Source organism: Rhincodon typus, chromosome 1, assembly GCF_021869965.1.
Source record: "Rhincodon typus isolate 14 chromosome 1, sRhiTyp1.1, whole genome shotgun sequence".
NCBI lineage: Eukaryota > Metazoa > Chordata > Chondrichthyes > Orectolobiformes > Rhincodontidae > Rhincodon > Rhincodon typus.
In genome coordinates, this window is record NC_063332.1 from 144,776,532 (window position 1) to 144,803,803 (window position 27,272).

General features: G+C 40.4%; 1 protein-coding gene across 4 annotated transcripts in view; it reads right to left on the bottom strand.

Moving 5' to 3' along the window:
* Positions 1-200: 200 nt before the first annotated feature.
* LOC125484876 (ATPase family protein 2 homolog) overlaps positions 201-27,272 on the bottom strand; it is a 120,380-nt gene continuing 93,308 nt past the window's right edge. For 2 of the 4 annotated variants that reach the window (XM_048605417.1, XM_048605414.1), the window contains exons 2-3: positions 2,716-2,880; positions 201-293 (exon numbers count right to left, since the gene is read on the bottom strand). In XM_048605417.1, the coding sequence (XP_048461374.1) occupies positions 234-293; positions 2,716-2,880 (225 nt within the window). In that variant the 3' untranslated portion in view covers positions 201-233. Of the gene's footprint in view, positions 294-2,715; positions 2,881-5,669; positions 5,713-9,205; positions 9,319-27,272 lie in introns of those variants that run through there. The other 2 variants (XR_007263685.1, XM_048605407.1) reach the window with 2 other exon arrangements.

Sequence of the window (27,272 nt, forward strand, 5' to 3'; positions counted from 1 at the left end):
ATTGATATTTGAAAACTTTACTGTGATGGACAACTTGCTTAATCAATATTTCCATTTCTCTTACAGAATTACAAAGAAGTGTGATTAATCTTTAATATTCTTTATTATTTTTTGGAATGCTTCATGTTAAACTGAAAACCAAAGAAACTGGCTTTAAAAGAGATACCAAGCCTAATGATGCCGCATTTCCACATATCCACTCACCCCCCACGAGCTTCCAGTTGCCTGCCACTTCAATACACCACTGTGTTCCAATGCCAACATCTTGCTGTCCACTTAGGTCCCTTGAGTCCCTAATTGAAATTAAAAAATTCAGAGCTTGAACACCTAGCTCTGTTTTCATTACCCACCCCCCGCACACCTATATGGGTTTATGGGTTATTCCTAGCACAACCAATCCATTTTCAAATATCTATACTGCTTGTTAACACCCATTCAGCATTTATTTCCCTCTTGGATTATCATCAACAATCCCCTTGTTTGCCTCTCCTCTTTTTTCCCACCTCTCACCACTGTCTCCATGTATTCTAATCATTCCTTCCCCTCCTCCCAACTCCACCCTTTGTCCCAGCATAAATACCACCATTTGCCAGTTGCTTTCAGTTTTGACAAAGAGTCAAAGAGTCATGCTGCTAGACCTGCTGAGTTTTTCCAACAGTTTGTGATTTTGCTACATGCAGTGGTACATTTACTGAAGCAACCTGGTGAATGGCCTCACGTATCTCCGATTGGGTTAATTTAAATTCATAATAATCTTGGGATTAGTAATTTCCATCACCTGCATTGCTCCAATCCGGCAATCAGCATTCCCATATTGAACAAAGAACTACCAAAAAAATTCCACAGACCGCAAAAAAAATGAAACAATGTTGAAGAGTTCTACTGAAATTAACCTGAAATATTAACTCTATTTCTCTCTCCAGATATAGTGCTTGACTGGCTAAATGAATACTTAAATGATAGTTAAAATACCTTTTGTTAGTTTGAATTTCCAGCAACTGCAGTCATTTGTTTTTGTTTCAGCTTATTGGAAATAGTTTTAAGTATGTTTAATTTCTTTTTGAATGAGTCTCCACAATCCTTTGCAATATAGTTTTAAATTTATTACAACAAAGTACTTTTTCCTTTCCACACCAGAAATGTTATATTTAACATGGCCTAAATGTCATTTCTGAGCTTTCAGCTGAAACACTGGAAAAAAAGGTTGAGCAATTTTGTACACTCTATACTGCTTTTAACAGCTACGCTTAAAACTGTGACAACAAATATTAATTTCCGTAGACTATTCTGATTATAGATCGGAGCGCACTCTGGCTGATTACAACTACAGCTCTCATCTTCCAGAATTTTATTGTACTGTGACGTTGCAGCAGCAATGATACAGATTGGATTTACTTAATTAAAACTCAGTTCAATTGTATTTGAGATTTTGCTAAACATCTGCCCCAGACAAGGATGTACAAAGTAACTGCGCAACACAAGCTAACATGTCAAGCTACCCTCACCTTTCAGTTCCCTTGGAGACTGTTTTAAACACTCACTGTGTCTATAGCTCTAAGTGTATTTAGACAAACTGTACTGTATGTGTGCATGTGTGCACGTGTATATGTGTGTGTGCATGCATGTGTGTGTAGGAACTGGTTACTGTTTACACTGAAGGTTGACCTTGTAAAGATCCAACAACCAACAAGGCCCAAAGCAAAAAGAAACAGGTGACTAGCATACAATATATTTCAATGAACTGGTTGGTTAAATAGGATAATGATGCAAACTGCATCAATGAAAATTGTGTTGACTTAGGTTGGAGACAATCACCAACAGACTAATTAAGAGGAGTAAAGATATATACATATATATATATATATATAAAAAACAGCCACACCACTAGGCATATTGATGCCAAGTTTACAAGCTGTGTCAGACACAATGTACAACTATTATCTTTTCATAGTATCCAAGCATGACAACTTCAAAATATGTTGCACTAGCACGACAGCTCACCATTTCTTGCTATCATCATCACAACACAGAGTGAAATTGTGAAACGACTTACAATAAAATGATGATATCAATTCTGTATGTGTGAACTCATCTGTTTTTGTAAACATGTGCTCGCTAGGGATTTGATCTTAATTGTCTAAATTTATTTCACCAAGCGTGTTTAAGAGCTGAAAAGGGGAAAGAGATTACCATACAATTTAACATGGTAGTATTTGATTTAAAAAATTTTGATTTGCAAACCCCTTACATTTATAGTTCATACAGTTATAGAATGGTTATCACACAGAAGGAGGCCATTTGACCTGTCATTTCTGTGTCAGTTCTTTGTAAAAACATTAATAGCTGGTCTCACTATCCCAAGACCACACAATGTTTTTCTCTTCAATTATTAACAAATTCTATTTTGAAAGCCACAGGTTTACTCTGTCTCCAAACTCTTACAGGCCATGCATTTAGATCCCACTTACTGTATAAAAAAAATGATCTAATATCACTGCTGACTCTTTTGCTAATCATCTTTAACGGATATCCTCTGGTTGTCAATATTTCTACCAATGGGAACAATTTCTTTCTGCTACTCTGTCTTGACCCCTCATAATTTTGAACACTTCTATCAAATCTCCTCTCAAGCTACTCTTAGAAGAGAACAGCACCAGTTTCTCCAATGTATCTATGTAAATGTACCTGTACTCAGGACAGCTTGTCAGTGCTTACCTCAGCTCCAGAATATTTCTGTGATTTGGCTACCAGGTAATCCAAGCTGACATCATCATTGATTGGCATGGTACGAAACTGCAATCTGAAGATCTCTGCTCGAGTGGCTGCGTCGGGCAGCGGCACATATATAATACGATCAATTCGTCCTGGACGCATCAAAGCCTGCAAGAAGTTTAAAAATCTTACATCTTAACATTCATGCACACAACTCCACACAGCTCTCTCTGCTAATGCAGTCTAATAGACACTACCAGACAGTAAAGTGTCCTTTGAATTGTCATACTATATTACAATACTTTATTACATACTATATTACAATGCAACTGGCTATCATTCACCTTACTGAACCAAATCACAGTGCCCTAAACAATCCAGTCCAAGCAGAATGTGCTGCATATTCCTTGCATTCTGTATTCTGCAGAACAGAAGCAGGTAACAAGGGGATGTGGTGGAGGCACTCTTAGAGCAGGAGGAGTATTACCTTCAGTATATGCAGCATTAGGCATAACGAATCAGAGAGAACTTAATTTACAGCTGCTTCTGATAGATGTGAGTCGGGTGAAGTCACCACTCATTGACTGAAAATTTGTTGTTGCTTAAAAGGCAAGCATCCTCTTTATTCCGAGAAACAAAAGCAGCTTTTTTTTGCTTCTTTTCTTCAGGTTTCCCATTTCATAAAAGTGAATGTTTTCAACTGTTTGAAGGTATCACAACATATGATACTACCACACTGAACAAAGACAAGATGTTATGATATGCCAGGGATTTAGGGAAAGACTGGCATTCTTTCAGACAGGGATTTAACATTGTATGGTGCTAAGGATGGGTGTTCTGTGCAGCTTCAGTTAATTCAACAGTCCATCAGACCCACAATGATGTAAAGTGACAATTAATTTCAGATCGAGAGATTCTGTTTCCACTGAAGTGTCACCCCTTGCCACCTATATGTCCCTAGAAGTTTTCCTTTTTACTTTATCACCCACGACATGTACTGTGGAGGGCTATTCCTAATTCACAGTGAATGGCCTGGCACACAGCTGGGCTTTATGTATGGCAATGGTGGCAAGAAACCCAGAAGGTGGCAAGGACCACTGCCACTAGTTAGTGCATGATACAGCGAGGGCAGCACTTGAGAAGTAGGGTGCATGTGCAATGAGTTGCTTGGCAGAGAATTGTGTGAGAAAACTCAGCACAGCTCATGGAGAGAACCCTGCAAATTCCCTGAAATTGACACTCATCTAACTCTGACTAAAATTCAGCCCATAGTCAATGCTCTTTTCCTATCAATGTTGTTGCACGTCACACACAGAGACAGAAAGAAAGGGAGAGAGAGAGACTGAAGGGGAGCTGAGTAACATCATAAGGGAATGGCACAGGTCATGATGTCATATAACTGTCTTAAAGGTACAGTTCCCATGTGGTCTGCAATCTTGGTCACAATGCAACAGGTGTATCCAAGGGTTATTAGAACCAGAGGCTCAAGCCCCTGAAGATGTCGTCACCAGAAGGAAATTAAGGCCTCACCCATGACCCAAACAATCCATCCAAAAAGGTTTGTCTCTACTTCGAAAGGTCTAACAGCTTTGTTTCTAATAATTTAAGTTTCAAAATACATGCATCTGAGGGAACCTCCACATGTACGCAGTGCATATCAACAAAAAAGTGAAATGAATCTTCCTCCAATAGTTCAGCATGATCTACGTCTTGGGATAAAGTTTCATGCCATTGCAATATTAATCAATTCTGTCTTTGACTGTTGCAGTAAGTTTGTCTGATTCAGTTGCTTAAGGGCAATGAATGGAACTGAAGCAAAAAAATGTGGATGTTTCTTTCTATGCAACTGTTTATATTTTCCAAACTTTTGTATTTATTTAGAATCAAGTGCTATGTCACAGAATTGGAAATGGAGGCATCTGGAATAGATAGAAAAGACAACATTTCAACCTTTAGAGCAAATTTCCAGCTGCTGGCAAAACAGGCCTGGCAGAGGTGAGTGGTGTTCCATTAAAGCGTAATTTTAAAAAAACAGAAAACTGTTATTAAGTACAATAGATTCCCTCAACTGCTTTACAAACAAAACTAATCAGTGGGGAAACTCAATTTATTCCACTATTGGGAATATTTGCCTTTGGGGAATAATATTTGGGTTTGTTGTGTATTCTTCATGCATTTTCTGAATATTTATATAGCTTCACAGTTATCTGAAATGCATACCCATGGATCTCTTTTATCAGCTTCAATATTGTGCCCACTGCAAGAACTGTGACTCTAAAAGATGTGCACAAGATTGGACAATGGCAAATTAAGCACTGAAACACTTGATTGCTGACAAGGCTCAGAAGAATTTTACCGCATGGAAGATCTTTTGGTCTTTTGCACCTTTGCTGGTTCTTAGAAAGTTTTGTTGACTTAATCCCATTTCTCTACCCCATCCCACACCTATAATGTTACTTTTTATCCTTCACAGGGGTCACAGTATGAGGATTCGGGGAAGACGTTTTAGGACGGAGATAAGGAGACATTTCTTCACCCAAGAAGTAGTGAGCCTGTGGAATTCATTACCACAGGGAGTAGTTGATGCCAAAACATTGAATGTATTCAAGAGGCGACTAGATATAGCACTTGGGGTGAATGGGATCAAAGGTTATGGGGAGAAAGCAGGGTTAGGCTATTGAATTGGATGGTCAGCCATGATCGTGAAGAATGGCAGAGCAGGCTTGAAGGGCCAAAGGGCCTCCTCCTGCTCCTATCATCTGTGTTTCCAGTTCTATGTTTATATGTAAGTATTTCTCAACTTCCCTTACAAAAGTGATTATGGATTCTGGGCACAATGCAAACACCCTTGAAGAATAGTGTATTTGGATATAGAAGGATAAAAACAAGATTAATATGGAACAGAATGTAATGAGGCCCTGGTGAGAGGGAAAAGTAAAATCTTACGAGAGACAGACCTAACGTTATGTCCTCTTGTCTTTGTGGTAATTCTTGTAAGCTGTAAATAATTGCAGAGTGCAATAAATTAGATTTTGTTTATTTTAAAAGACTCATTAGAAGATACGAATGTCAGCACACTCAAGGGAAGGGGCATAATTTTAAATGATCTATTATAAGCAAAGGTTTCGTTGCTGATTGGAGAGTCAGGCATTCCTCCAGATGGCAACGGCACTAGAGTTTCTGAGCTTTACGCACTCACAGGTAACTGAGGTATGTTTTTATTTACCCATTGACTCTGAGCTGCGTCAGTATTGGAAGGCACCAATGGCCGCAATCTTAGTGGAAATGCGTGGATTATGACCTGTTCAATTCTGGGGCAAATACATTTGACTGCATTTGTCATTTAACTTTTCAAGTTCTTGAGAATGTCTTAAAATATTGTAAACTCATATTGTAATACATATTGGTGTTTCATATAGCAGATATTTAGAATAACCAAATAGATACTTTTGAAACATTAGTACGCAATAAACCTGGTCCTGATTTTTTTCTCTTTACCACAGAGTCAACCTTTCACAGGTAGGAGCACCCGCAGCAGGCTGGTTCAGTCTGTCCTTGATACATCCCTGGCTCAGGCTTTATGGCAGCCCAGGCAGAGTGGCTGCACGGAGAGAGGCTGGTGTTTCAGCCAGGCAGTTGGGGAATTAAAAATAATGAGCTGGTTGACAGTGGAGAGAGATACATTTTCCAGAAAGTTCTTTAGCCTGTGGTAGGCGAGTTTGAAATCTATTGATTTTTTAAAAATGTATTCATTCATGAAATTGGAGCATCGCTGGTTGGTCCAGCATTTCTTGCCCATCCCTAGTTGCCCCTTGAGAAGGTGGTGGTGATCTGCATCTTGAACCGCTGCAGTCCTTGTGCTGTAGATGTGCTGGGCGGCACGGTGGCTCAGTGGTTAGCATTGCTGCCTCATAGCATCAAGAGCCTGGGTTCAATTCCACCCTTGGGTGACTGTCTGTGTGGAGTTTGCACATTCTCCCTGTGTCTGCGTGGGTTTCCTCTGGGTGCTCCAGTCCAAAGACGTGCAGGCTAGGTGGATTGGCTGTGCTAAATTGCCTGTAGTATTCAGGATGTGTAGATTATAGGGGGATGGGTTTGGGTGGGATGCTCTGAGGGTCGGTGTGGACTTGTTGGGCTGAAGGACCTGTTTCCACGCTGTAGGGATTCTAATTGTAAAACCATTCAATTTCATGTCGTACTTGGTAATTTTGCTTTGTCACACTGTGTCTGTGGATATACATGTGGCACATAATGACTTCTGCTCATTTCACTTACTTTTTTTATTGCCATTATAGAATATTTATTTCATAGATGTTCCCTTTATTTCCTTAACAATTTTCTTTTTCTGTTCTTTCCACCTTGCTGCTTCCACTTTGCTTTTATGCATATAGACATTGAGTCATATGTATTTTTAAAAAATAATTCAATTACCTAATGGCGCATCTACAAAATGTTGTGGTTCAACAAATGGGATAAATTGCATAGCTGGGGTCAAAAGTTAAAGTCATCTGCACGAAGGAATCAACTCATTGGGGATGGATACAAAAATCAGACAAAGAAAAACATATTTAAAAAGTGCCTCACTTTTAAGCAATGCAGAGGAACGTGAGGAGGTTGTGCAATGATGTACAACTTCAAGCATATGTGACTGAGCATGAATGCGAGTCAAAATACTTGGAACAAAGATGAAGTGAAGAAATGGTTCTATAAAAACAGTCTATAGGTAATTCTATAGGTAACATTTCAAGATTAAAAGTAGGGCCCTGGGTACTGCTTTAGAACGGAGACACTTAGGGGTTCAAGTACATATTCTTTTAAGTTTGCGTCACATGTAGACAAGGTGGTTAAGAAAGCATTTAGTATGCTTGCCTTCATTCCTCAGACCTCAGAGGACACGAGTTAGGACATCGTGTTGAGGTTGTACAGGAGTTGATGAGGTCTCTTCTGGAATACTGTGTCAAATTCTGGTCACTGTTTACGGAAGGATACTATTAAACTGGAGAGGGTTCAGAAATGATTTACCAGAGTGTTGCCAGGAAGGGAGGGTTTGAGTCATAAGGTGAGGCTGGATAGGCTGGGATTTTTCTTCACTGGAGTGTAGGAGGTTGAGGGGTGACCTTATAGAAGCTTATAAAATCATGAGGGGAATAGATAAAGTGAATGGCAGGTATCTTTTCCCTAGCATAGAGGATTTCAAGACTAGGGGCATATTCTTAAGATGAGAAGAGAAAGGTTTAAAAAAGACATGAGGGGGAAATTTTTTTTACACAGAAAATGGTTTGAATGTGGAAAGAACTTCCAGAGGAAGTGGTGGATGCGGATACAGTTACAATATTTAAAAGACATTTGGATTAATACATGAATAAAAAATGTTTGAAGAGATATGGGCCAAGTGCGAGCAGGCGGGACTAGTTAGGGATTATGGTTGGCATGGACTGGTTGGGCCGAAGAGTCTGCTTCTGGGCTGTATGACTCTATTAATGGAAAATCATAAGGAACATGAAGAAAAATATAAATGCTATCTCTATGACTAGCTATGTAATTGAAAATATTGACTAGAACCATTGGGGAAAAAAAATGAATTCAGTGTGATCGGCACCTTCATGTGATTATTTGTCACTGGGTATCTGTGCGATCTTTACTGTGCTTTGAAAACACTATGCAATGCACAAGAGCTCCATACTTTGATGCTATACAAAGAGACTCCATATTTTGAAGATACTTCACTGTGCTTTGAATCTGACAGTTGATTCATAGATTGTGTCAAAATAATTCTGTATGCAAGGCTTTTATTTTTCATAACTGCCATAATTATGAGCAGTGGAAGAAGGCAGAATATCATTGCAACTTTATTGTTAAAGATTAATACTACTGAAAAAAAAAACTGTTTGAAAGTCATTTATTTTGTGCTGTGAAACAGAATCGTGTTTAAAACATTCTATATTGCTACATCAGGCAATGAAGGATAATTACATAAATCCTGGACAAGAAATCAACTGATTCATAGCACAAAAAATCATGCCCAATTTCTGAGACTTTTGCAATGTAACTTTCCATTCTGCCATGTTACATGGTGAACTGCATTTGTTATTAAAACAACTGGCACTTACACATTGTCTTCAATGTATAACAATGTCTAATGTTCTTCACAGAGGAGAACAGGATATCCTGCATTGTTTCACCTCTGGTCTAATGTTGCCCTTCATTTCACAATGCTGAGTGATAAAATCTCAACACTATACTGCTGTGCAAAGTTGGACCACCAGTTCTGCAAACTACAAAAATAGTTTTCATTTGTCTGCAAGAAAATACAGGAAAGTAATTTTGCCTACTTCCAGACAACTGAAAGATTACACACAAATCCTGGTTGTTTGCAAATTTTAATAACTTACATAAAATACTCCAATTCATTAAATCAGACATTAAATCATTAATTCAACCTAATCTTTAAAAATAAGTGTTGTTGTAATAAGAGTAAAAGGATTCTCTGTACCTTAGGACCGTCTGTTCCAAATTTCTTGAAATGTTTTATTTCACGCTGCCGCCTTTGACAAACATGAACTGGCATAGTTAAGATTAGACAATAATGTGATTTTTAATGTAGCATTGGTTAGTCTGACATGCCAAAAATTCTATTTTATACTATGCGCTGCAATTGAAATGCTGCAACAAGATAAATGACTGAAGAAAGGGAATATTCTGCAGGCACTGCCATTGGAAGCAACAAGCTATATAATGTGGGTGTGTTTGTCAGAGGTGGGTGGTGGAGGTTGTGGTTTTCAGACTTTTGTTTTACATATTGCAAAAAACCTTTTTCAACACATTTTTTTACATTAGTTCTGCCTGAAGAATTTGAATCTTGGACTAGCTTCAATGAGTCACAGTTGGCTACCTGAATGTGGCCATGAAAGGAATTAAATGTACAGTTCAAAACCATATTTATACAAATCAGTGGGGCCATAAGCAAATCAGTATGGTCCTGCACATTTCAGTCTGGCCATGTACAAATTTGCACTACCATGAACATATCAAGTGCTCATTAGGAATATGCCACAACAATGAGAGTTTACCTTGCCAGAATGGGGATAAACAGCAGTGAGTGCTTGTGAAGTCAGACACATCTGGTGTTTAACCAACAATGGAGTCTCTTGAATCCTGCAGGCTGTTTCTGTCAGGATGACAGGTTTGGAATATTTTCAGCAAGGACGAGATCTGCCTAGACCAGCTCCAGAAGGGGCGTTACCGTCCTTCTGTGTAATTCCGCTTTTTTTCACAATGTGAACAACTGCAGAACTCATTTATTGCCCAGAAGCAGAGGCCTTTATTTTCTCCTCCTCTAGGCAAAGTAGAACGATCCATCACTTAACAGACTTACTTCCTGTTTTGAAGCAGTTGGGGAGGTATAACTTCCAACCCAAATACTTGGCTTGGCAAGCTACACTAGTGTTGATGGACGCATTTAGAACCACTTCATTCAACCTGAATTTTAGTGTAGTGCAGGAGGGGGTGGAGAGAAACAGTACACGACTGAAACAGCTGTAGGAAAGGTTGGCTGAATCTGCCAGCTGTGACTAATACTAGTTTGCGAAGTCGACATCAGTGTATTAACTTTTCTTAAACAAAAATCAGCTTTTAAAATGCATTTTAAAAAAATGTCCTTTTCTCATGAAAAACTTACTATGCAGAAATCAACAGAAACATCTGGCTTTACAATAAGGTGTTGCTATTAACTTGACCAGCTTTGGTAACCAACTTGATGATATTGTTCTGCCTTTATATGAACAAGAGAACAGAAGCATATTTTTAAAAGAAAGCAACTGAAATACATTCATACATCAAAACATAAAAAGAGTAGAAAACAATGCCAGAATAGTAACAGAAAGATGAAGTAAAAGAATCAGGATTGTTCACAAATTCCTTAGGATGCAAACATATTTAATGAATAACTGAAATGTCAGACCAGAAAATGATCAAGTATCAGTGGCTTGTAAAAATTAATATGTGCATACATTTCTTCACATGATAACGTGTGAAGAAAACCTGAGCAAGAGATCACACACAGACCAACAACAGCACAAATGAACTCACATCTATTTGCCTATAACATCATTCTTATGTAGCTAATTGACCAGACAGTTTAAGGTCCACTTTTATCTGGGTTTTGTGGAAAAAAAAAATTTGCTTTGCACATTGTAACAGTTGTGCTGTGCTGCAATCTTTAACTTCTGCAATTTGCAGCATTGATATTAAATAATGTACACTACAATGGGTAATAGGTGAGAAGAATGGTTGTTAACTGGCTTTTTAACACTCCCTACTGAAGTTAATGCTGGAGACTGGTCATTCAAGTGAGGAAGAGGAGAGCCACTCTTGCTGGCAGGGTGTTACTTGCAGGTTCAGGACAGATTGAGTCAATGTGTGTGACTGAGTGATTTTGAATGAGTGAATGTGAGTGTAATGTCAGAATTCCACCAAAGCTGATGCAAATAATTTACACATTTAACTTTTACTTCTAGGTTAAGATGTTCTTGAGCCTGTCAGCCAAATCTGAACAACATCATCACTCCTGATGCACTCAAATCTTTTTATGTTAGATTCAACCACGACAAAAGAATCTTGCCTGTTTCTCACCTAAATGAACTCTCCTGAAGGTTGAGCTTCAATAGGGAATGGTGAGACACAATTTGACAATTATTCTTCCTCCCTAACGGTGGCAGGAAACTTGATTCATTGTGAAATACAGGAAGTTAAAATGGCAGTGGGTACTGGATAAGAAGCACACACCAGTGAGTCAATAAGTACACCACTCTGACAATAATTAGAATTTACTGTCATGTGTACTTTTACAAGAAAATCACAATGAAAAGTGTTACAAGTTGCCTTACCATGTTCAAAAGCCCCACTCATACCAGGGAAGAAGGAATTAAAATTCTGCTCAGTGTCAGGGAATGTAAGTATTACAGTTAAATTCAATTCTGATCTCAGCGAACACCCTGTTATGTTATCATTATCAGACTACTGCTCATTATCAAGCCTGATACCTCAATGAAATTCAAAGCAATCCAATCGTGGCCTGTCAAAATTCCACCTTGTTCTCCTAGTATTTTGTTTTGCTGTTTGAATTTGATTGGGTACCAGTGAGCAGGATGTGATGTCATCCTATGGCAACACCACATGATGAAAGTTTCATTTTCTTCCCCTTCTTTGCAGTTGCTGATGTCACTGACTAATCTAAAAGATATGGTTTTAAATTTCCTGTAATACTTTACATGATCTCTGGGAGAAGGATGCCAATTCCAGTAGACTCCTGGACATTCCAAGTGTTAATATCCTTATGAATTACAGGTTAGCATGGGGAATAGCATACAAGAAAAATATGCTGTTGAAATCACATGCAAATTCAAAAAGCAAAGTTAGGATCCTTTCGGTCAAGAGAGCAGAATACAGTACCCAGCCTTGTTGATTAGATCCAGCAGATTGCAGTCAATCAGCTCACCTCAGTGTGGAAGTTTTAAGTCAACCATTAATCCTACTTTGTTTACTCATTGTAAAAGATGTTGTGAATTAGGAAGCATTTTATTGTATCTACTATCTCTCAAATGCCTGACAAATGTAATTATTTTCTTTGATGAAAATTTGTTGACATGAATAGTGTTATAGACCAGACCAAACTCCCTCAAAATATATTAAGAAAATAGTCTAACCCTAACTTTTTCTTATTTTAAAGTTAAGGGTAAGGCGTTGTTTTCCGGATGCAATTCGATTGGTCAAACTACCAGGCTTGAAACAAAACACAATAATTAAAATACAGACAAAATAATAATAAAATAAAAGAATTGGCTTAACTGTAATTCTATCAAAATGCTTAACAAAATAACAAAACTACCACCAATTAACTGTTCCAATATAGTATTATTCTATAAACACACCCTTGGCAAATGCAAATTCAATAAAATAGATTGTCTCACATGCAATTCCAGCAGCAGGAAGGGAACCCCAGCTTTTAGATGTAACAGACAGAGGAATAAGGGCTTCCACATCCAACTTCAAGACTCCAGCAACTGCTACTGCTACTAAAACATAAAAACTGTGGTTGATTCACTAGTTTGCAGATGTTTCATTATCCTGCTGGGTAACATCATCAGTGCAGCCTCCAATGAAGCATTGTTGTATTTTCCCGCTTGTTATTTAAATTCTGGGGTTGGTTTGAGTTGATTACCTCACTTCTGGTTTTTCTCTGCAGTGGTGTGTATATAGGGTTTAATTCTATGTGTTTATTGATGGACACAACAATGCTTCATCGGAGGTTGCGCTGATGATGTTACCCATTAGGGTAATGAAACATCTGCAAACTAACGAACCAGCTCGGCGAGTGAACCAACCACAGCATCCACGAACTGAGCTACAAATCTACTCAGGAACCTAAAACACAAAAACTAAAAATCCTGGTTCTGTGGGAGCTTCACTGCACCCGTTCAGGCTGCTTCAATTCTTCCAACTTTAAAGAAAACCCCAAGGCCTCACAAGCTGTTTACTTTATTGACTTCGGAGCAGATTGCTCAGCATCTCTGTCTCAACCTTTCTTCACAACAAAAAAACACAAAATATACCTCTTACCGCCATAGTATCATCACACTAGGGTGCTGATCAAATAAAATGAAAAAGAGAAAGACCTCAAGTTACATAGTGTCTTTTACAGACAAATGGGTTCTGAAATATTTTGCAGCCAATTTTCAAAGTAGTTGGCATGGACGAGTTCGCCTGAAGAGACTGTTTTCACGCTATGCAGCTCGATGCCTCTAGTCAATGTTGTTATGGAGTCAAACAAAGAGTCATGATTAGTAGAGACAACAAGGTGCAGGGCTGGATGAACATAGCAGGCCAAGCAGCATCATAGTTTTGGCCTGCTGTGTTCATCCAGCTCTGCACCTTGTTGTCTCCTAGTCATGATTAGTAAACAGCTTTTGGGCTGAAGGACGCAAATAATAGTTATTCTTGAATGATTCTTGAATAATGTTCCAACATTATGGCACATAAACGTTGAACATACTTTCCAACATTTTTTGAAAATCTACAAAACAATAAGTTTATGCATTTTCTTAGCCACGTTCTGTGGTATTAAACATTTCACTAGTTCAGTTTTGTCAAGGGCTTAGCATTTTGTAGAATGAAGAAAGTAAAGGAAGCATGGATTGAAAACTGGAGGAATCATTCAGCACTCAGAACTGTAACAATACATGACAGAACTTACTTAAATCTCAAAGCACTAAGTCATTAGGCTTGTTCACATATTACTCTCCAGATATTTTGGGCTTAGATATGAGAAACAAGAGTAGGACATATACAATTAATACTAGAGCCTTGGGTAGTGTTGTAGAACAGAGGGAACTTGGGATGCAGGTACATAATTCTTTGAAGTTTGCATCGCATATAGACAGGATAGCTAAAAAGGCCATTGGGCTGTAAGCTCCCAAGGCAAAATATCAGGTATTGTTTCCCCCAGTTAATGTTTGGCCTCACTCTGACAGTGGAAGAGGCCAAGGATGGGCATGTCGCCAGGGGATTGGGAGGGGGAATTAAAATGGATAGCAACCAGAAGGTTGGGTTGGTTGATTCTTGCAGTGTGCAGATGCTCTGTGAACTGGTCCCCTAGTCTGCGTTTGGTCTCCCCGATATAGAGGAGACTACATTGGGAGCAATGGATACAATAGATCAGGTTGGATAAAGTGCAGGTGAATCTCTGCTGGATCTGGAAGGATTGTCTGGGGCCTTGGACGGAGGTGAGAGGGGAGGTGTAGGGGCAGATGTTGCACCTCTTGCGGTTGCAGGGAAAGGTAGTGAGTGTGGTAGAGAACAAAATGTCTTTTTGGTGGTGGGTCTGATTGTAGCCATCAGAAATGTCACAGGATGAGGCATTGGATTTGGAGGTTAGTGGGGTGGTATGTGAGGACTAAGGGGACTCTATCTTTACTGTTGTTGGGGCAAGGGGCTCTGAGGCATAAGTGTGGGAAATGGAGAAGTTGCGGTTGAGGGCACTCTTAATTACAGAGGAGGGGAAATCATGGTACCTAAAGTAGGAGGGTATCTGGGATGTCCTGGAGTGGAATGCCTCATCCTGGGAGCAGATGCAGCGGAGGTGGAGGAATTAAGAATATGGGATAGTACTTTTGCAGGAAGGTGGGTGAGAGGAGGTGTAGATGAGGTAGTTGTGGGAGTCAGTGGGTTTGAAATGGATGTCAGTGGTGAGTCGGTTTCTGGAGATGAAGACGGAGAGGTCCAGGAAGGGGAGGGAGGTGTCAGAAATGGTCCAGGTCAATTTGAGGGAAGGGTGGAAGGTGTTGGTGAAGTTGATGAACTGCTCAAGTCTCTTGCGGGAGCATGAGGCAGCACTGATGCAGTCATCAATATAGCGGAGAAAGAGGTTAAGGATGGTGCCGGTGTAGTTGTAGAAGAGGGAGTGTTCCACGAATCCTAAAAACAGGCAAGCATATCTTGGCCCATACGGGTGCCATAGCCACCCCTGTGGTTTGTAGGAAGTGGGAGGGCTCAAAGGAAAAATTGTTGAGGGTGAGGACCAGTTCTGCCAAGTGAATGGTAGTATCGGTGGAGGGAGTCTGGTTGCGCGTATAGGAGATGAAGAAGTGGAGGGCTTTTAGGCCCTCTGTGAGGGGTATACAGGTGTAAAGGGACTGTACATCCATGGTGAAGATAAGGTGTTAGGGGCCAGGGAATTGAAAATTTTAGAAAAGGTGGAGAGCGTGGGTTGTGTCATGAATGTAGGTAGGGCCTGGACCAAATGGGAAAGAACAGAGTCAAGGTAGGAGGAGGTGAGCTCAGTGGGGCAGGAGCAGGCAGAGACAATGGGTTTGGGGCAGTCAGGTTTATGGATTTTGGGTAATGGCAGTGCAGGATTGGGGAACTATCAGGTTGGAGGCTGCGGACAGGAGATCTCCCAAAGTGATGAGATTGTTGATGGTCTGGGAGATGATGGGTTGGTAATCAGAGGTGGAGTCAAGATCGAGGGGACTGTAGGAGAAGGTGTCAGAGAGTTGGTGTCTGACCTCAGCCATGTAGAGGTCAGTTCGCCATACTACCACCATGCCCCTCTTATCGGCAGGTTTAATAGTGAGGCTGGGGTTGCAGTGAAGTGAGTGGAGGGCTGCTTGTTCCAATGGGGAGAGGTTGGAGTAAGTGAGAGTCATGGTGAAGACCTGGCAGAGCTTAGGGCTAGGGCTAAGTGTAGAACCGGGGCCAGGAGCGGGGTTGGAGACTTGATCAGGAATGGGTGTGTGCACTGGAGTGGTCCTGTGGGCAGAAGCAGAAGTAACCTGATCGTCAATGATGTAGGCATTCGTGTAGTCTTCGATGTTGGCGGAAGCGGCAGTCATGTGGTCTTCGATGTCAGTGGAAGCGGCAGTCATGTGATCCATAGGAGTGGTTTGAACACCCACATGATCAATGATGTCGGGCTGATCCCAGAGAAGGTTGGAGATGTGGTTAGGATGATGTATGGTTGAGGAGGTTTGTGTCTGGAGGTAAGCATGGGAGAGTTTGGCGTATTTACGGTCTTTATGGTCCAATAGAGTGGAGAAAAAACATTTGTTGAGGGTATGGATCCTTCTGAGAACAAAGGAGGTCCTCTGCAGGTCTAGGAGAGAGAGGTCCTGAGCTGGGGCAAGGCTGACTGCAGGGAGAGAAGGTGTCAACGCATAGCAGAGAGCGTAGAGCGGAGAATCCACAGGGAAAATCATTTCTGGAGGCACTGTAGATAAGAATTGTCACAGTTGGGTCCAAATTGTGAAGGTCTGAAAGTTTTTTGGAGTCCGTGGGGGATCAGCTGGCTACGTAGACAGGCACCGAGGAAGGAGAGGTGGCTGTAGTAGTGAGATTGCTTCAGAGTGTGATTGAAGAGCTTCAGGGCAGAGGAGATAACTTGGAGGTTGCAGTGGGAGAGAGGCTCAATGAGCTCTCTTTGGAGGGAGGAGGAAAACTTCTTCAAGGTGGATACCCGTAGACGAGACTTTTGCTTCCCACCCCCTCGCCAGTCCTGACAAAGGGTTTTGGCCCAGAACATTGATTTTCCTGCTCTTTGGATGCTGTCTGACCTGCTCTGCTTTTCCAGCTTCACATCTATTGACTCTGGCTTCCAGTATGTGCAGTCCATGCTGTCTCCAAGTCTTTGAGTATAGGAGTTGGGAAGTCATGCTGAGGTTGTACAGGACATTAGTGAGGCCTCTTCTGGAATACTGTGTCCAGTTCTGGTCGCTTGGCTAAAGGAAAGGTATTATCAAGCTGGACAGGGTTCAGAAGAGAGTTACCAGGATGTTGCTGGGTATGGAAGGTTTGAGTTATAAAGAAAGACTGGATAGGCTGGGACTACTTTTCCACTGGAGCATTGGAGGTTGAGAGGTGACCTTACAGAAGTTGATAAAATAATGAGAGGTATAGATAGAGTTAATGGTAGTTGTCTCTTCCCTAGGATGGGGCATTTCAAGACAGGGGGCACACTTTTAAGGTGAAAGGAGAGAGATTTAAAAAAGACATAAGTGGCAAACATTTTTACATGGAGGGTGATTTGCATGTGGAATGAACTTCCTAAGGAAATGGTGGATGCAGGTACAAATTACAACATTTTAAAGACATTTGGATACTTACATGAATAGGAAAGGTTTGGAGGGATATAGGGCAGGAACAGGCAGATGGGACAAGCTTAGTTTGGAACTTATGTTCGGCATGGACTGGTTAAACCAAAGGGTCTGTTTCCCTGCTGGATGACTCTATGACTGTAACAGTGGGGATGTGTACAGAGATAGTATCTTGCCCACAGTACACAACTTCAAACTTGAGCCAAAACACAGATTGACATCTGGATCGAGATCAGGATCTGACTATACATCAGCACCTGTTTTGATTAGGCAGCTGATTCGCCAGCAATGACTGAGCATGGCATGACTCTGACAAGGTCAATTCTAACTTTCCAAAGACACAATGACTGCAAATGGAATACAGGTTTTTAGAGAGGCTCAATTTATAAAATTGCACACAATGCTCCCCACTTCACATTAGCCTGTACAGGCAAACTACAAAATAACTAAAAAGATAATTTCTGATTAACCATCCCCCAAACCTCTATAACAGCTTTTCAGCATTTTTAAATTGAGAGCTATTTCCATGTGGGTGTGGCAGTCACGGCATGGGCAAAATGATTCTGAGAGAGACACTAGTAGTTTTGGTGTAGCCAGATTTTCTCTCAGTAGTGTTCTGGCACATTGCCTGAGCTTCTGAAAGACTTGCTTGTTCCATGTTCAGACTGTACTTGTCAATTTTTCCAAACTGCCCATGAGTCTCTGTCAATGGCAGATCAATCATTTGGGCACAATCGTGAGCGACCCAAGGGGAAAATACGGATGTGGGTCTGCGTTATTGCATTATGTAGTAACATTCTGACTGATCTCTGTTTTTCCATTGCTAAGCATGTCCTTTTATTGAGTAAGCAGTTGTGTAATAGGTGATTGTATTGTTTTGTTCTACGGATACATTCCAAGCATGGAGCCAATGAGGAACAAAGAACCTCAGAAGTAGAGATAGAATAGGAACGTTGTAGGTCGTGAAGAAGAATGGGGGAACAGATTAGACAATGGGAGGGTGGGTTGGAAACAAAGATAGTGAGATGTAGGTCCAGAAAAAGGGGCAGCAGGAAATGAGGCATTGTGGAACAAAATGGAGCATGGCTGAGGCAAAGAACTGAGAATGACACAGAATTTTAAAATTAACATGGCTGGGACTGTAGGTAGAGCAAAAATCTCTTCTAAAAATGCTGAGAACATGGCAATCAATGGTGGTAGATGCTTTATAAATTTGATCCTCTTCACTCAGGGACCCTATAATGCAGCAAACCTAAGTCTCATAGATAGTATTCCATGCATAAGCATTCAAAGACTCAAGCACAATCTTGCTGCAGCAGCCAGTAATGTAAGTTTCCTCCACACACGGCACTGAGCACAGAAAGGCCAGTCAGAATAGCCAAAGGGAAGGGTAGTTGGCAGCCCCATTAAGAATGATGTATCTGCTCAGATGAATGGAGAGGTCGAGTGTGCCTGAGTTGGAGCTATATGGTGCCACCAGAAAAATCCTAACAGCCAGAACTTCCAAACTGGTTTAACTGCAGGGTAAATGTTTCGATTTGACAGTACTCTTCTGCGACTGTGCTGAGTGAAACCTCTATACTCATTTAAAGATAAGTGTGTAAATTCATTTTATGGTGCTGCGGTCACCTCAGTGGACAGGGGCAGAGCAGAAGGAAAATGGCACACAACGGAGGAGTATGTATGTCTGGCAAGTTGCCATTGCCAAGGGAAAATACCACTTAATTGATGTTTTAATCACAAAAACTGGCTTCCTACCACTGCCAGGTGAGTTGCTGACCAGGCAAGCAGGCACACTGCCCTTAAAAGATGAGAAGAACCAGCCCGATGAGCTTTTTAAATAATGCTCCTGTTCCTTAAACGCCCACCTCCAAGGAGCCAGAAAAAATCTTCCCATAAAGAGCAACAAAAAAAAATTGGGAACTGTAAACTGAGAATATAAAATATCTCTCAAGTAAAGAAGAAAACTGTAGTATAAAATTAATATAAGGTAGCAATTTAATTGTAAGGAAGTTGCTTAGGGAGATACGGATCCAAGTCACAATGGATAAAAAATGTCAAATTAATCACAGACATATTGAACTTTTGGACAAGGCATTTTTTTAAAAACAAAGACTTCAAGCCAAGCCTGACTAATAATGTAATTTCTACGAATGGAATTCACAGATTGCGGAAAGGTTTCCTGCGCAAACACCTGAATGTCACATTTTGTAGGGTGCCATGAAGCTTCAAAGGGAGAGACTTCAAAAGGCAGAGGTAAAGGGCAATCTAATTACCTTCTCTCAATAAGAAAGCATCTCCTACAGATTATATCTAGTTTGTGGGCATGAGTCAAACTCCATGTTTGTATTTTTCTTCCTTCCAGAAACATACAAAAATCACCTGTGACCCCTGGTCTACATATGTTAGTGGGTTGATGCACAAGCCTGGACTACTGTGCAATGAAGGTCAGTTCAAAAACAGCCATTAGACACTCCTGCATCTGCAGGCAAACAGAAAAAGCACTGTCTTCTAGCTAGTCACTGTAAAAAAGGAACAGGACAGCTAATTTTAGCTAACTTGCAAAGCCAAGAATCTTAAAATCAACTACTCAATTACCAACATCAAGTACCACCCAATAAACAGCTGCAATGTTTCACCATTTGTTCTTTGCTAACAACCCTCAGACTCATCTGTATATCTTCCAACTTTTTTCTTTTTTGGATTCACTTTTCATTTCTGTTGTGTGTATGTGTAATGCATTACACTTCTTGTGTTATATATATTCTGTTGTGTTTTATTTATAGGAATGCATATTAATAAACTAGACCTTAGGCTTCAGGGCACAATATCAAAATTTGCCGATGAACCAAAAACTGGAGGCATTGTGAATTATGAGGAGGTTAGTATAGAACTTTAAAAGAATGTAACCAATTTGATGGAATGTGTAGACAAGTGGCAAGTGCAAGTCAATGCAGAGAAGTATGAAGTGATTCTGGTCCTTTTAGGAAGAAACGAGAGAGGCATGATAAAACAAAGGGTATCATTCTAAAAGCGGGTGCACGGACAAAGGCACCTCAGTGTATATCTCAAAGTCGTTGGAGGCGGCATTACAGACTGTCAGCACAGTTAATAACATCCCAAACAAAAAAAACGAAACAACTGTGGATGCTGGAAATCAGAAACAAAAACTGAAATTGCTGGAAAAAACTCTGCAGGTCTGGCAGCAGCTGTGGAGAGAAAGCAGAGTTAATGTTTTAGGTCCAGTGGCCCTTCTTCAGAACTGATGGTAGCTAGGAAAAGCTAGGTAATTTATGCAGAAGATGGGGTAGAGTCATCCAGTCTGGGGAAATGAAGCGCAGACTGGGTAACTGCTTTGCAGAACACCTATGTTCTGTCTGCAAAAATAACCCTGAGCTTCAACACACCATTGTATTCCCTGACCATCGTCTCTGTCTCAGACTTGCTGCAGTAGTCCAGCAAAGCTCTGTGCAAACTGGAAGAACGGCATCTCATTTTCTGCATTGGAAATCTTCAGCCTTCTGGGCTCAATATTGAGTTCAATAATTTTAGGGCCTGAGCACCTTCTTCCGTCTCCTTACCCCAATACCCATCACACTGGCTGCTACCACACACAATCCATTGTCAGCCACTAATAATCTCCATTAGTAGCTATTCATTTTCCCAGGCTGACCTTTACCTTTTCCTTTGTCTGTCCAACAATTTTTCTCTTTCTTTGGGCTCTGTCTGCATCTATCATTTCCTCCTCCACTGTTCCCCCACCCTATCTTCTACATAAATACCAAGCTTTTTCTAGCTACTATCAGTTGAAGAAGGGTTACTGGACCTGAAACGTTAACTCTGCTTTCTCTCCACAGATGCTGCCAGACCTGCTGAGCTTTTCCAGCAGTTTCGTTTTGTGGTTAATCAAGTCCTATACTTAATTACTAGGAGCACAGAATACAACAACAATGTGATTATGTTAAACTTGCCAAAAAAAAGTGCTGGTTCAGTCTCAATTGGAGTATTATATCAAATCTGGGCACTGCACTTTAGGAAAGATGTGATGGATTTAAAGAGTTCAGAAAATATTAATGAGAATAGTTCCAGGAATGTGGAACTTCAGTAACATAGATAGATTAGATAAGTTGGGACTGTTTTTATTGAAGAGAAGGTCTTTTGTTGCATTTCACCTCTAACGTTACATGCTCACCTCTAGAATTTGTTAGGAACATAGAAGCAGGAGTAGGAGTAGATCTATCAGCTTCTCTGCATTCCAGATCAAGGCTGATCCATATTGATTCTACATATTTTCAGAAATTGAGGCAATGAATAGGTGTGTCAGAGTTAGGAGAAATTAAAGATCTTATGTAAAATTTCCAAAACAGAATCAGGACAGCACTTTGAGATCAGTGCTGTAACATTTATTAGCAGAAACTTAAACTGAGAATTAATGAAATTCTGTACATAGCAACACTCAACAGTAAGCATTTATCATTGTGAAATTTCCCTCCCTATATTGACATGTGTGTTAGTGTGAAAATGCTCTTTACGGTGTATGTTTGTCAGTGTGAAATTGCCAGTACTGATAACTGACATGTGAAGTAACGGTTCATTGAGCTGCGATAATACAACAAAGCTTAAAGAGCCCACAGCTGGTGGAACGGCCGGGCACTCAGCTTCGAAGAACAGAAAAATGTAAAGAATTTTAATTTTGTTATTTTGCACAGGAAATGCATTAAAAAGACACCCCCTAAAGCCCCATACAGTGAAGTCCTTCTTCAGTAGGATAACAACACTTTATATTTCACTTCAAAAATGGAAGTGCTATAACAACAAACATATTTGATACTGAATCCCAAGAAATGGTGCGCAGAATATTAAGTCACAGCTGTGCAGACTTATGGGCTTTCCCTGCTACACACTGAGTAATCTCTGAGTTGGACTGTTTCCCACATCCCACTCAGATTAAGCCAAATAAGAGGACATTTGTACAACCATATGGAAGCCTGCTGCACATTCTGCACATGAAGCGTCACCTGTCAAGGGTACCATTCAATGCTTACTTTTCAGGTCAGATTAAGCAGGCAACAAATGGCCATTGCTTCTCTGTTCTTTACCACACATGCCACTGAGCACCACAAACTTTGAGCAGTCCTGCTTAGTACAAAGAGTCAATGTTAATCACTACACAGATCAATAAATTAATACACAGCTTCTTAATGTTTCCAGCATTTTTTTTTCAAAACAGGGCAGCTGGTACAACCAATTGAAATGACAACAGACTACTGACATGAATTACAAGCATAAGGAGGTTCCCCTATAGTTTCTAATATACTAGTAGCTGATACAGTTTCATTTGGGGCCAGTAATTTATAATTTTAGCCATCTTTCTTCATTGTATTTATTGTTCTGGGTGTGTGATTGGATCACAGTCTCCAATACTATGGCTAACGAAGTTAAAAGTACAAAGGAAGTTGTATAGACAAGGCTTGTAGCTAGGACAATTGAAAATTTCAAAACTGAAATTGATCAGACTTTTGTTCATCTAAACGAAAACTCCCTTCTTAAATTTGAACAGGTTTCACCTCCTTCAGCATCTGGTCTTGCCATACTTTGTAAATTGTATGAATTGAGATAAAGTGTACAGATTGAGCACGACTCATTAGACAGCGTGAAAACAGAAACCCTCATGCTCTTTTGATTGAATGGTTACTTAGGAACATATGACAAGGAGCAGGATTAGACTATTTGGCCCTTCGAGTCTGTCCTGCCATTCAGTTACATCTTAACTGATCGGATTGTGATCTCAATACCACTTTTCTGTCTGTTTTGCCAGAGCCCTCAACTCTCTTGCCTGTCAAAAATGTCTCTAACACTGTCTTGAATAAATTAAATGGCACAGCCCACAGTACTTTCTGGGGAAGAAAGTCCTACATATTAAACAGAAAAGAAGATCTTATCATCATCTTAAAAGAGAGATCTTTCATTCATAAGCTGTGTCTTCTAGTTCTGGTCTCCCCGCAGTGCAAACAGCCTCCCAGAACTCACTCCATAAAGTCCCTCAGGATTTTAAATGTTTCAAAAAAGTCAGTCCCCATTCTTCGAAACTCTAATGGGTACAGGTCCAGTCTGTCCAACCTTTCATGACAGGATAGCCCCTTCACTGCAGGAATGAGTCGAATGAACCTCCTTGAGCACATATAGAGACAATTACTGACATAGGGAGTAGAGTCAGGAGATGTATACCTGTAAAATTTCACTGTTAATTAAATTATTCCAAATAAAAAACTGGCTCTGGTTCATTCCTTCACCACCTTGTTATCAAGAGTTTAACATACTTAACCTCAGAATACTTGATGATGATCCTTGAAGCTAAGTGTTCCATTACCTAGCAATTCTATATTCTGAAGTGACCGAAGTAATGTTATGTTGGTTTTTGTTAATATCTGAATTTAGGCTAATTCAGGCCACTTCAGGCTTCTTCCATTCTTCTGCAAATACAGAATATTCTGGTAGCTTTTTTGATGTATCAATAAGTACATGCACTACCTATTGCAATGACTACAAAAGTAGTGGATCAATGCGGAGGCAGCTGTAATTAGTATGGCTGAAGCCCAGTTCAGCTGCTGTTAGCATGAATAGTGGTGAAAATAGAAGTCAACAAAAGGAGTTATTAGCCAAAAGTCTTATTAGGAAGCGATTGCTCAAATACATGGGTTTTAAAGACAGAATTATAGAAGGAAAGGGAAGTGGAGCGGCAGAGGGATGGAGGTATTTCCAAAGCACTAGATCCTAAGTGTTAAAGCCAAATCCATTTTTGGTAGACGGAAAGTGGGACGGAGAAGGGAAAAACAAAGGAGAGTCTCAAAGAGGGTTGAGGGCTGGAGGTTACAAAACTAAGAATGGTTGAAATCATGAACAGAGATAAGGACTTTAGAAAGCAGTTGTACCTTTTAAATATGGTTATTGGCTGTGGGCACCATTGTCATTATATATTACTGTATTGTCTATAAAAAGCTAGGAGCTAATTAGATAGGAACCAATTGTATAAGTATTCTAAAGAATCACATTTACGGATGCACTGGAGAGTCTGGTTTTCATGTAATATGGCACAAAGCAAGGTCCAACTATGCAGCACGACATATTAGAAATAAGAAAAACAAAACCTCAAGGCTTTCTAAGCCTGAAGTATGATTATAACATCAACCAGAATACACAATAGTGGGTAAAAACCAGTACTTCTTGCCTACTTGAACTGCTGCAATCTGTATAATGTGGTTTTACCCACTGTGCTGCCAAAGAAATAGTCAATGGGTTTTAGTCCAGCAAGAATGAAAGAATTGTGATATATTTCCATGTCAAGAAGATGTGTTACTTGGAAAGTAGCTTGTAAGCAGTGTTCTGCCAGTTGCCCTTACTCATCAATGTGTTACAGGTCGCAGATTTGTAAAGTGCCATCAAAGAAACCTGGACATATAGTTGCAGTCTATCTAAAAAATAGATGAAGAGAATTCATTGATGCTAATTACATTGAATGGCAGCAGAAAAGATTAGATTCTGTAAAGTTGAAGATGGCTATTAGCTGGCATCGCTGTGGCAAAAATGGTATTTGCAACTTAATAGCCCAAATTTATTTCCCTAAAGGATTTACTGAACCAGGTGGGTTCTTGCGACAGTCTGATAGTTTCACAATCATTACTATTGATAGTAGTTTTTTAGTCAGATGCAAGTCAGTGAGATTGGGGTAATGGAAGAGGAGAATTGGTTAAGGGTGAAATATAGGCAGCAGAGTTTTAGATCTGATAGCAATTACAAAGAATATTAGGGCAATATGGAGATGATTGGAAGAGACTGGAGATGACAAAGGTGTAAATGAGGATTTCTACAAGGTATCTGGGAGGTAGAAGTGGACAGTGTTGATACTACAAGGATGAAAAGATGAAAAAGTTGGAAGCTCAACTCTGAGTTACCATCTCTGAAGTGGCTTTTGACAGCAATGTAATTCATAGATCGAATGCCCACAGTGTGGAAACAGACCATTCAGCCCAACAAGTCCACGCTGACTTTCCAAAGAGCATCCCACCCAGATTCATGTGCCCGATCCTATCCCTGTAATGCTGCATTTTCCATGCCTAATCCACCCAACCTACACATCCCTGGACACTATGGGCGATTTAGCGTGACCAATCCACCTAAACTGCACATCTTCAGACGGTGGTAGAACACCCAGAAGAGGCCCACACAGACTCAGGGAGGCAGGTGGTGGTGTTACATTCTTTGTATACTGAGGGATAATCTGCCCTCTTTGTGTATCTCTATTTGGCCACTGAAACCCATCCCCACACCCTCAAACTTCTCCTGATCCCATCCCCCCCGAAAGTCTAGTCTGAGCCTGAATATTCTGGATGCATTGTTCTCTTTATCGTGCAATGTCTCACAACACCCCGTACTAAGATCTGGAGCTGCTGGGACCACTAGATCTGTAAGCTAATCTAATTGGTCAGCATCTCTTAAGGATAGGAATTCCTGTCCCTGAGTGGTGGAAAGGCCACTTCCACTTATTCAGGCTGGCAGCATGTTATCACAAGAGGTTTGTCACTTTTTAGGTTGTGACTGGAGGTGGGGCAGTGGAGGGTAGAGGAGTAGTGGTCAACAATACATGCTCCTGTAAATTCCAAATGAATAATCAGCTACAATCAAACTCTGCAATTCATCTGGGCTAGGGAGAGAACAAAAGAGCATGAGAGTTTTTATTTTCATGCTATCTAACGAAGCATGCCTGTTTTAATGATAGCATGATCAGGCTTGGTTGTGATACCTTCTATAGTTTACTTGCTTGGTGATGCTCATTGCAGATGAAGAATGATCACTTCTGTAAGATACCCAAGGGGAGGCTTAAATAATGGGACTCTCCACATGTATTGCGGGAGGAACATGTTGAGGAAATAAATGAATTATGCATGTAGATACTGAGGCACAAATCGTCTTGCTTCTTTGCCCCTATCCCCACTATTCTTATGTAAAGTGGCTCTTCTGCATATACGAATTCGTGAACTTCTGTAAATTATCAATTATACACTGTTGTTACATCTCTGATGAACTTTCCATGATTAATACTATCTGAACAGTCACTAGGAATTCTTAAGTTGTTGTGCTGACTTCCTTTCTAATTATCACTTCCTCTCAGCGTAAATCTAACTTGCCTCTATTGGAGCTCACCTGGCTCCTCTTGTGCCTAAGTAAAACCCCGTAAGCACAGAACCAAAGGGGAAATTTGGTGGGTCAAACCTATGTCATGTTCTTCTGTTACTTATTACAACTATTCAACGCATTCCTTTCAACAAATGTGAAAGGCTCTGATTAATGGTAGGTCAGGGTTTATGAGCTTCCCCTTTTCCATTTGGAGGCCTGTTCATGTCAAAGATTTTGATTTTCATTTGGGGTGGAATTGGAGGAAGTGGAGGTTGAAAGAGAGCAGCAAGCTTACACATGGAGGCCCAAAAAGCTATTAGCTTTCTAGACTATTTTTTAAACATATGCAGGATCAAAATCCTGCCAAACACAGCAGAAATCATGACTTGGCAAGTGAGCGAAAATGGGAAAGCAAGAGGGCAGCTTTAAGGAAATCATAAGAACAGTTCCCTGCACAAGATCACTCTATCAGAGAGATCTGGGAGTGGACACCTGTGCTTTCTGTGGGAAGAGCAAAGATTGGTGCAGGGAGTCTCGTGAGGATTCTTATGGAGTCTGGAGAAGCACTTTTGTTTTTTTTAGACCCACAAGGAAACTGAAGAACGAATTTCACTGGGCAATCTTCCAATTTAGGCACCTGTCTTCAGCAGGTTTAACCTGACAGGAAATCCACCACTGCCCTCCGGCTCAGACCTTGGGTAGAAATGACAGCTATTACCTTCACCCAATTATTATCATCTA